Genomic DNA, 12,231 nt, shown 5'->3' on the forward strand with positions numbered 1-12,231 from the left:
CGGACAATCGCAGGCGATTTTTTTTTTTTTTGCCAAGCTCTACTAGAAGGACTGTTGTTATTGATTCTATGCCGATGTCTATCTGAAGTCACGTTTGGGCCACAAAAGTAATCTTGTTGCCACTGAAATCTTTTATAATGTCTACTATAGAACTGTACAGTACTACAAATTAGTGATAGACCGATATATCGCGAGTTTTATGTGTGGCTTCCGTGTTCGCCGATTTTTTCCGACATTAGTTACAGACAGAGTGCTGGAAGCCACATGCGATTGCAGGTCATGTGACTAAAACAACCAACCTTTCCATGACAACATCAAAAGCTCGGCCTAACAGCTGATCATAGCTGGACAAAGCAGGCTTTTTTTTCTCATCTCTATGGGGCTGTTTCCTGAACAGGGATTAGACAAGTCCTAGCCTAAAATAAATGTAAGAACTGTCCAAACTAATAACATCTCTTAACATATCTTAAAATACATCAGTGCCCTGTGTTTTGCCTCAAAATGGACACAAGTAATGTTTTTAGTAAGGCATGTTTGTTAAAACTAGTTATATTTCCTAATTAAACTAAGCTCTAGTCCTAGTTTAAGATAATTCCTGTTCGGGAAACCACCCCTATATATATATTTGTAGTAGTAAAGTGCTAAAAATCAATATCCTTTGCTGATAGTTCCTCATCATTGTGGAGAGTGCAGTTCATGGTTCCATGGCACCCTCACCTGTTTTTACTATTTGTTAAATATAGTTTTTTTTAAGTTCAATAAATGTTACTTTTTTAAAATTGAGACTTGTAACATTTGGCATCATCATTTTGTCATTTTTATGATGTAAATTGAGTGAGCAAAAGCAGTATCGGCTCCAAATATCGGCTCAAGAAAATCGGCAGCCTGTATCGGCATCGGCACTGAAAAATCCATATCGGTCGATCCCTACTACAAATGACTGTACCCTCAGTGCACTATATAAGGATATTATGGACTATTTCGGGCAAAGCCTTTTCAGTCCTATTAAAACATCACTTCAACCCCTTTTACACTCCTAGAAAATTGCTAGAGTGCACTCTAGAGGTCGACCTATAGTGGATATTACGAATACCGATAACTAAGTTTGTCCATGGCCGCAGCTACCATTGAGGACACCGAGGTCATGTCCTCGGTCGTTTTTTCTTGAAGTTTCGTTTCATTTTGGTGTGAAAATAGCCGACGAGACAATTATCCATGCATCAACGGACCACCACGTGACACATACTTGCAGATAGAGTTTCCATCTCAAAACGAAAGTAGTCAGCTATAGCGGAGTGTTTCCTAAACCAATTAAAGAACGCAACGCAGTGTCTCGCTCGCACATCTCACATAAACTTCAATACTCACAAATCCATTGTTCAAAATAAAGTTGACGCCATGTGATTTTCTCCCTGTGATTTTCATTAAAATGACCGAAAATGCTGCAACAAATTAAATTATCATTTGTAAAGCAGGCAGGAGATGAGCAGACAAAAAGAAGGAGGGAAGGTGAGAAAGTTAATGGTTACTGTATGCAGCAAATAGCCTACAATATGAGATGCAATGCAATAGGGCTGTCACTTTTGAGAAAAATCAAATTCGAACGGATATCGAATATCATGAAATGTATCCGAACATATTCGAATATCTAGGTGTCCCCGAGCGCATCAAAATTCAATTTATTAACCGTGACAGTCATAAACAGGGCTGTCTGCATTACTTTTTTTACTTAAAGGAACACGCCCACATTTTGGGAATTTAGCTTATTCACCGTATCCCCCAGAGTTAGATAAGTCCATACATACCTCTCTCATCTCCGTGCGTGCTGTAACTCTGTCTGACGCAGCCCCCGCTAGCTTAGCTTAGCACAAAGACTGGAAATGCATGGCTCCAGCTAGTATACTGCTCCCAATAAGTGACAAAATAACGCGATCATTTTCCTATTTATGTGTTGTGATTTGTATAGTCAAACCGTGTACAAATAACAAGGTGATATGAGACACAGCGATCTTTTAACAGTATACATACTGAGAACTATATTCTCTGAAGACGAAGCACTGCCGCATGGGCGGAGTGATCTGCTCGCAGCACACGAGAAGCCCCTGGTGAGGAGCAGAGAGTTCGGTCAGAGTTGTGCAAATCACTCCGCCCATGCGGCAGTGCTTCGTCTTCAGAGAATATAGTTCTCAGTATGTATACTGTTAAAAGATCGCTGTGTCTCATATCACCTTGTTATTTGTACACGGTTTGACTATACAAATCACAACACATAAATAGGAAAATGATCGCGTTATTTTGTCACTTATTGGGAGCAGTATACTAGCTGGAGCCATGCATTTCCAGTCTTTGTGCTAAGCTAAGCTAGCGGGGGCTGCGTCAGACAGAGTTACAGCACGCACGGAGATGAGAGAGGTATGTATGGACTTATCTAACTCTGGGGGATACGGTGAATAAGCTAAATTCCCAAAATGTGGGCGTGTTCCTTTAATGTTTGAAGCAGCAGGTTATCAACTTATGAATAATAATGTCTCAGAACAGGTGACAACTTAAACAGCAGCAGGAGTAAGGCATATAGCCAAGCCCAAACGAAATCCGCTCCCGCAGATTTCGGCGTAAAACTCCGCAGATTTAATGCCCGTCATTGACAAGCGCACACATCCCGCGCTTGAGCCTGTTAGTGAGAAGAAATCTCATTGACAACAAGCACACATACACAGCCTATCCCGCGCGTTTGTGAGCCGTCATTGACAAGTGCATTATCTCTGCGCGTGCTGTTTGCTTGACCGTTTTTAAAGATAGAGAGCACAAACCATTTGATATTTGAGATGAAATGAAACTTACAGCTGAGTTAAGTAGATCTCACTTGACTCTGTCGTCTATGTGATGCGCGACAGTTAGCATGATCATTTCAAATCAGTTTACAAGACAAATGCTGTTGTTGTTTAATATAAAGCTTACATTGCGTTGTAAAAATAACTATCTTCATACATGCTAATTTCATAATGCGAACATATTAACACAAGCTTTTTATTCTGCTATAATATTTAACACTATAATAATATGTCATTTTATATACAAACTATAATTCTATCTTGACATGCACATTAGGTTCGTGTTGGTCCAATTTGATTCCCTCTCTTGCGCACAGTTGCCGTCGGTCTCACTCACAGCCTCCTTCCCATTACGAGTTGTTTCTGTGAAATATGCGCTAAACATGTCATTTTAAAAACCGGATGGTTTATTTAAAGTTCGAATACGGATATTTCACGTCATGTTCGAATGCATATTCGAATATCGAATAAAAAGTGACAGCCCTACAATGCAATACTGCTACCAATGAGATTCAAACCTACACTTCTGTTCAAAGTTTAGCGACATTTGACTACTGTGAACACTCACTGTGTCCGAAGGCTCAAGCTTTGCAGCCAATGACCCTTCATTATATAAATGCAGAAGCCACTACTCTGATGAAGAGAGGCAGAGCATCTTTCTTTCAGAAGCAAATTTATTTCTCAAGTGTCATTTCTTTGGGGGGTGTCCTCGGTATTTAAAAAAATCCTGGCTACGACCTTGAGTTGGTAAGGCCAACGATAGTTTTAAAAAAATAGATACTGGATAAAAAACAGACATAACACATTCAACGTGAAACAGTACTGAAATTGATTGCAAAAGTTAAAAAAAACAATACTGAACCATGAAAATGTGCTAGATGAAACAAATAAAAATATATTAATTATTAAATAAATACTTCTGTGTGAAATATGTCCACTGGTAAAATTCAATTCAATTACATAAATGTATATTATATTTGTAGTCTAGTCATTTATTTGCTTCAGTTTTAACATTTACGATTATTTAAAGCGCTCTAAGCGAATCTGTGCGACGTCACTTTTTGTTGATGTTTGAACTGTTTTCAAACAAACAGAGAGTAGCTAACTCCTCCCCCTCCCTTCCGTGCTTTCATGAACGCGCCCAACCCCCACCCCCAAATCCTTCTTGTCGTTTATTGGCTGGAAAACTTTGTTATCGTTTCTGGTGGTAGGTTTGGCCACTTTGTTTTTATTGCAGTTTGTGGAGGCTGGGCTGTCTACAGAGATCGCCTTTTTTTACAGTTTGATCAGCGGACAGGCAGCAAGCAGATAGTTAGGAGATGTTTGCTGTATGTAACAAAAAATGTTTTATGGTCTAAAACGTGTGAATTCGCATAGAGCACCTTTAATCAAAATAACAAAAGATGTATTGCAGTAATGATAAAAAAAGAACTGAAATCAGATTTCGATTTGTTGGATATGTTAACTTAGCGGACAGCTGCATATAGTTTGCTTTCTCTCGTTATTAACTTAAAATATGTATAAGAGTAGCCAGCTGGAAATAAACAAATGCAAATTGATAATAATAATCATGACATTAAACATTCGGGTTGGATTTATCTGCATGTATTTTTGTGTAACTGTTTGAGATACTACTAAAATTATTGTCCTGTCAGCCTTAAAGCAACACTATGTAGTTTCCATGTAAAAATGACTTACAGCTCCCCCATGTGGTTGAAAAGCGCAACAATGCCTGGTATCTTCTGCAGGCAGGGGGAGGGGAGGGGCTGTGTGCTCTACCCTCCCCCGGCACTTTCAGAGTGTGCTTGTAGCAGCTAGGAGGCTGCTCAGGTTGCAGCAACAGTACAATTTGTCCAGTTAAAAGTTGTTCTATCACTGAAATAATTGTAGAGACATAATTTAAAGGTAAAAAAACTACATAGTGTTGCTTTAACAACAAACTTAGGTTCATGCTGTTGTTTCTCTGCTAATGCAGCATCTATTTAGCAAATTAATTGCTTCATAATAATATGAAGCAACGGACACACTCGGAAAATCTATTGGCATGGATTTTTTGGGATAAATCCCAAGATCAATTCCGGGATGGGGACCTAGTAAAATTGCCGGGATCAGATATGGAACACGCCTTGTATAACCAAAAGGCAAGAACAATGCTGTAATGGGTGCATCATAGTGATGATGTATTTGTCTTCACAATGACATAGTTATTGTGCAAGGATATCAGAGATCAGAAAGCTGTGATCGTTCACCATCTTAATGGAATGGTATGCGATGTGTAGTTTATGATTTAAAGTGCACCTATTTCATTGCTAAAAACAACATTATTTTGTGTATTTGGTATAATATAATGTGTTCGTGTGGTTTACGGTTAAAAACACATTATTTTCCACAAACCCTACATTCTACATATTCTGCCTTCCTCAAACGCATTGTTTTTGTAAAAAATCATCAATCTGAAAAGCGCTGTGTCCCTGATTGGCCAACTAATTTGTACGTTACGATTGGCCTGAATACCTCTAGCGTCAGCCGGAAATATGACGCTCCTTACCATGTTTGAAAGATTCGCTCACAATGCAATACTGACAGGAGTTAATTTATATTCTGTGAGTCAAAGCGGGAGGAATTATATATCGGTCTTGTAATATCGGATAATGTCGGTCCACGTCAACAGGCCCAGTAAGTAAACTGTTGCCTACAATCTGTGTGTTTGTTGTTGTCCAAGAAAAGAGATTTAAATGGGAAAAGATAACTCGCATCTAGAAAAACACAAGAGTGTGGTTATATAAGAGAGTGGGGAAATATGACACATATATATCTTAACAATAGGGCATGTGACGGAGCATTTTGGAAAGCTGTCATTGCTGTTAAACTGTCATTGTTTGTGCAATTACAGATATCACACCCTTTACTTTTTTCCCCTTTCATAGCCTGCACCCCAGGGACATTTAAATCCAAACAAGGCGAGGAATCTTGTATGCCATGCCCTCCCAATAGCCGGGCCAGCTCTAGGGCATCAAGTGTATGCCCTTGTCAAAATGGCTACTACCGTGCTGACAGTGACTCCCCGGACACCCCCTGCTCTAGTAAGTGATGTATTATCAGTGGCACATGTTAAATCCCGTGAAATTTGTTATAGCACTACATGGTGCTAATTATATATGTTGAAAAGGTCTCCTCTGTGTATTTGGCCACTTTGATGTGGATTTTGATAACATAAAAGGTCATCTTTTTTATCGTAAGCATGCCGGTTATCAGTTTCTTACACGATGAACGTGTGATTATGACTAGTTAGCTTTAGGTTTGTTGAGGGTTGAGACATGATTAACACATGTATACAATGTGTTGCGCAAGCCCTTGATTAGAGAGTATTTGTTGCTTAGTGCAATAAGTTTTTCAGTGTTTTTCATATTTTGCTGGAAAAGAACAGAATTGTGCTGGAAGTAAAAAAGGAGCCTTTTCTTTTTTCGTTTTCAATAATTGTAACCAAAGTTTCCAATCCCTCAGGCAGTTGTGCTTTGAAACTTCAGCCCCTGGTTTTAATTAGTTTACATTTTGATTCATTAGTTAGAAATTGAACCCAGGCACTTTACACTGTAGCGTGCATTGTAAATCCCAATTAGACATTTTTGCAGCAAATATGCAAAGATAATTAGATGATTTAACCAATAACAGTCTGAAAATTCATTTTTTTCTATATATGAAAAAAGTATATTCTGGTGGAATCGTTTATTTATTCCTTACAGAACTGTCAGATACGTGTACTTATGCCAAATAATTTCATGTTTTTGATGCCGGACATCAATTATAATGCCTTACTTAATGATGTTTTTCATAAGTAATATCACTTTATTGTTTTCTTCATAGCTATTCCCTCAGCACCCTTAAGCGTGATATCGATCGTGAATGAGACATCCGTGTCTCTCGAGTGGTCCGAGCCACGGGATTTAGGCGGGCGAGGTGACGTCGTCTACAACGTCGTATGTAAAAAGTGCCTGCACGATGGCGGATCGTGCGCCCGCTGTGATGATAACGTGGAGGTGTCTCCCCGGCGACTGGGCCTGGCAGAGAAACAGGCGGCAGTAAGGAATCTGCAGGCTCACACCCATTATAGCTTCGAGATTCAGGCTGTCAATGGCGTGTCCTCCAAGAGTTCATCCAGCCCTCAATACGCCACAGTCAACATCACCACGAATCAAGCAGGTGAGAGATTAGTTGTCTAATACATTATTTATGTATATCTGGTGGTTTTCGGATAATCTTGTTTATCCATTGTTTAGACATGCATATTTTCCATAGAAATATCTGTTGACCTTTTATTTGTAGTACGCTTGCACTTGTATTGTCAAATGTTAATGCAGTATCATACTGTAGATGGATGCTTAAGTCTGAGACTTGGACCTGAATCGCATTTAAGTAAAGCCGAATAACTCAAGACTCGGCTTAGACTCATTGGCGGCTGGCTAGTAGGGGGCGCTGAGGCGCCGCCCCCTTAAAGTTGGCCAAAGAGGAAAGCTACTATGTTACCAAAAAGTTAAATATATAGTGGGAATTAATACAAAATAAAATAATTTAGCTGTACTATTTCACTGTTAGTCACGTTATAATTCATAAAAAAATCAAAACTGAGTTTGTTGTGTGTGTGTCATGTTTGTGTGTCTGGGGTGCACCACTAATGAGTGCCTATGGTCTGTAAAAAGGGTAAAAACATGTGACCAGAGGCTGAGCTCTAATTGACGTGTTTCAGATCCGCCCTGGGGCGCAGGACTGTGCGCCCCAAACCCTCCCACTAATGTTGTAAGCGAATCAATATTGTTTTTAATGTCTTTGAGCTCATGTGATTGGATCGTTATATTCACCACCTGATAAATGGCTATTTTCAGTCCCGCATTACTACAGTAAAAGTTAGATTTTGAGTTTGTATGCGCCCTCCAATTTTTTTTTAGCACCAGCCGCCACTGCTTAGACTCATAAACAATTGACAGTTGACTTAAAAGCTGAGAGAAATGAAAGTCAGTGGAATGTTTTAATGCATTTAAAAAAAAAAGTTTGACTTTATTGTGTGATAAAAGCATCTCACACTATGCGGTCCTTTGCTCCTGTGAAGTGCCTGTCTGAGTCATTCATCCTCATTGCTTTGTTCTCATGATTTCTACAAATTGTGGTTATAAAAACAGATTTATTTCTGAAGAAGTTTGACTAAGTTAGAAGTACAAACATAAAAAGAATACAAACAATATATGATCTTAAATCTTAAATATCACGAATGCGGTAAAGAAAATTCTGCGACTGTATTCCAAAGAGCGCACTACCCGCAAGCTTTACAGTCCCCAAATTCTTAAAGAGACAGTACACAATTTTAACACATTATGTATTTTCAACGTAAACATACAGAATATTTATCTAAATAGTCTAAATAAATAAAGTAAGCTTACATATTAAGATAATTTCTAACAAAAATATTCAAAGGCTGAATCTAAAGCAAACTAGGCTCCTACAGTATGTGATATATTAGAGTATTATGTGTAAAATAGCCCATCCATATAAGAAACTTTACTAAAATAACGCAGTACATAACCAAAATAACAAAAGAGTGACGCCCACTGTGGCCCACAGCCTATCATTTTAACGTTGGACTGTTCAGTACTGTTCATATTTACATTTAAAAAGCAGACATACAGTAAAAGTAACATAAAAGTTACTTTCCCTAGTAACTAATGACTTTTGATATACAGTAACTTGTAGAGTAATTTAATTACTTTATAAAGAAGTAACTAAACCCGCTTAATCTCTGCTTAATATGAAGAGTTTGGTTCCAAAACGCGATAAACGCCATTTTTGAAAAAAATGAGTTACTGCCAAAATCAGTATTATATCAGGTCAGTAGTTAAAAGTAAATAATTAATTTTACGCAAAATCCAATACCCGCCGTGATATTCTGTCATCTTTTCTCCCTTTTTTCCCAAAATGCGACAAACGCCACTCCTCCTTTTTTACAGAACGCAATAAATCCATTCCACATATTACAGCGGACCATTCACGCAATGTAAACAAACATGGCGGCGCGCTGAGTACACGGAATCCTAATTTTCCTCATCTACTTTGTACTTCGTGATCAACAAACAAAACAAAATAATACTTTAATAGCATTGCCAAACCTGTGATGGTTTTCTGTGACGGGAAAGAAACGTAAGCCATCAACAGCTAATAATTTCCGCGAGAGGCACTCGGTTGCTTGTTCTCCAGACAGCATCAAGCTTCTCATGCTAAAACATTGTGTTCTTAATATAACAAAGTAAGTGTTTTGGTTAATGCCATTAATGTTTATTTTTTAATCATTCTATACCACTAGTCAACTAAATAAATATAAAATGGTAAAGATGAATGCACATTTATACATTGATTTAATAGATTTATAGCATTTTGAAATAAAAAACTGTCATGGATTTATTGCATTTTGTGGAAAAAAGAATTAGTTTTTATAATAAATCTTTGATAATCAAGTTATGGATTTGAATTTTTTATGTTTTTATAACCTAAAGATGCTATGTGAAAGTTTGTAACAGAAACAGGTTTTCATCTTGTCACTTTCTTGGTATAGAAAACACGTTTTTACCGAAATTTGTCAAAATGGATTTATTGCGTTTTGGAACCAAACTCTTCATATATGTGTAAGCAATAAGGTACGAGAGGCTGTGCTGTATCGTGAATAAGTAGCGGCTGAAGGGCGTTGTTAGGCATGGCCTGCAACCCCTTCAGCCGTTACTTATTCACGATACAACACTTGCCTCAAGTACCTTATTGCCTTTATAAAATGGTTACCACACAATATTAAAGTAAAAAAAAATATTAGTGCAACTTTCATGAAGTTAAATCAATAAAAGCATTCCTTCCGCTAGAAAAAATAGTCCCTGACTGCGAACAACAACATGAAAGCTCAAATAAAAACAACAAACTGTTCTCAGACTTTGTCTCATTATATGTTTATGTGTTGCTAAGGGTGTTGCTAAGAGGGCAGTGATATTAAATAGAACCGTTGGGTGAAGCGGTCATAGCAGTGTTTTATCGGAATAAAGCACACCTATTGACCAATCAGAATCAAGGATTGGAACTAACTATATATATATATATATATATATATATATATATATATATATATATATATATATATATATATATATATATATATATATATACACATATATATCTCCCAAGGGTTTTTCCCTCCTAGGACTTTTTTTACTTCCCCAGCTAAAAAGTCTGTGGTTTTTTTCTCCTAGGGGTTTTTTCAACCCGGGGAGGCAGCCTTCTTGGGCTTAACTTCTATACGTTACATTAGTAATACGTTAGCCTATAATGTTGATTTATAGCCACAGCAAATTTAGCTGCTTGTGCTATCGTGTATTATGTTGTGCTATCTGTCGATGTTGTGTGCTTTTCACTGCTTCTATTAATGTAAAGCTGCTTTGATACAATTACCAAATTGTGAAATGCGCTAAATAAAATTGAATTGAATTGAACTAGTAACTGTAACTAATTAATAATTTTCAGTTACTTGCCCAACACTGATCAAACGAAAGACTACTGAAGATTACAGAATAGTTATTTAAAAATGAATCAGTACAACAAATATAGGTGTCATCAAGATTAAAATCTTCATCCAATGTGTCTTAAAAAGTGTACTAAAATGATTTAGGCTTCATTTAGAGTTTTTTTTAAAGATGCCGACTGGTTCATTCACATCTGATTGGTGAAGAGGATGATAAGTCTGGAAAGTCTCTGTGATCCAGTCTGCAATCAGACAGCTTTACTGAGATCTTTCAGTTCCTATTGATGTTTTTTAATACTCTCTTTAGTACTTTTTCAAATGCAGCTTGCGTTTCAATGCAGCCCCTAACATCACATTTCCATACTCAAGACATATTTCAAGAGCAGCACATACAGATGAGGTCTACATTTCGGCTGTGAAGTGGAAACCGGAGAGGCTTTTTCAAACACTCATCAACTAACTAAATTAGTTGTCAAGGTGATATCCTAATATTTTGATTAGGATAAAATGGGTACCTCCTGAGTCCTGACCACCCAACCTGAGGCATGCTGGTTATCTGAGTGGCCGCAGATGCGCACACTTACGGGCATTTTGTCAAATCAGATGCTCTCAGAAAATAATTTAAAGTATTATTTAAAGTAAACTTCTTATCTGTATGTATTCCCTGGGTTCCAACCCAACAACCTTTTGCATTGCTAACACAACGCCTTACATATAGGCTACAGAAACACAAAACAAATCATATTTTACTGCAGTTATGTAAACTACAGGCTATTGGTCGAGCGTTTCAATACTGTACGTCCCATCCCAGCTTCTTAATTCAAATTATGAAAGGACCTGCATTTGCAAGTGATCTTAGGGAGTCTTTACCAATAAAATGAAACTAACTTTTTCTTTCTTTCTTAACACCCGCAGCTCCATCCGCAGTCCCCACCGTACATTTAATGCGGGCTACAGCTGGTACTCTCAGCCTCTCCTGGCTGCCCCCAGAGCGGCCCAACGGCGTGATCCTGGATTATGAGATCAAGTACCAGGAGAGGGTGAGGAACTGCTGTGCATCTAAATCAACCCCAACTGAAGAACTCTTGAACCCAAGCCAGATGACATTACACCAGGCACCCAGCACGGGTTTAACTGGCTTGAGCTCAAAGTAGCCTGACTCTACTTAAAATGGAGTACAATAGAAGAACAGATGGCCACTGGTCAAAACTCAATGGATAATGCTAAAAAGACCGAAGCTTAATTTGTCTGTAGGATTTACTTGCAGCCATGTGTTTGGATGACGGTGTTAGGCCAAGCTCGTCTTTTTAAATATGTGTGATCCGGTAATTGCAGAGAAAAACGTTAGCTAAACACTCACATTCAGCAATAGTTAATTAAAGAAAGACAAGTCTTATATTATTTACTTTTTACAAACCCGTTTTACTTTTTTCTATGGGAAAGAAAATAATATACACTACAATAGTAGTCTTTATTTTTAGGTGAACTGTCCCTTTAAGTGTTAAAATGTGTATGTTTCATTTCAGGGAGAGTCTTTTTCTCACACTGTCACTGCCCAGCATACTTCGGCCAAGGTTGAGGGTTTAAAGGCTGGTACGGTGTATGTCGTGCAGGTTCGTGCTCGGACAGTAGCTGGGTATGGACGCTATAGTAACCCGGTGGACATCAGTACAAGTCTGTATGGTAAAGACATTTGACATTTTTAAACAAGCACATTATCATTTATAGTAATTGTCCTAAATCATTTTGTGAAAAATCCTAATAATGAATGGGTACTGGAGCACTGAAATTCAAAAAGGATACAAAAGTGCCATAAACTTGTCCATGCAAGGATAGGCACTGTATTAAATACAA

General features: G+C 37.8%; 2 protein-coding genes across 3 annotated transcripts in view; one reads left to right on the plus strand and one right to left on the minus strand.

Moving 5' to 3' along the window:
• The window catches only part of ephb3a (eph receptor B3a), a 44,303-nt gene that overhangs the window by 13,809 nt on the left and 18,263 nt on the right, over positions 1-12,231 (plus strand). For both annotated transcript variants that reach the window (XM_055202827.2, XM_055202826.2), the window contains exons 5-8: positions 5,759-5,914; positions 6,696-7,031; positions 11,293-11,417; positions 11,904-12,060. In XM_055202827.2, coding sequence (XP_055058802.1) covers positions 5,759-5,914; positions 6,696-7,031; positions 11,293-11,417; positions 11,904-12,060 — 774 coding nt within the window. The remainder of the gene's footprint in view (positions 1-5,758; positions 5,915-6,695; positions 7,032-11,292; positions 11,418-11,903; positions 12,061-12,231) is intronic.
• mfsd8l2 (major facilitator superfamily domain containing 8-like 2) overlaps positions 1-12,231 on the minus strand; it is an 80,430-nt gene that overhangs the window by 12,368 nt on the left and 55,831 nt on the right. The window lies entirely within an intron of this gene.

This window comes from Misgurnus anguillicaudatus, chromosome 2, assembly GCF_027580225.2.
Source record: "Misgurnus anguillicaudatus chromosome 2, ASM2758022v2, whole genome shotgun sequence".
NCBI classification, from domain to species: Eukaryota; Metazoa; Chordata; class Actinopteri; order Cypriniformes; family Cobitidae; genus Misgurnus; species Misgurnus anguillicaudatus.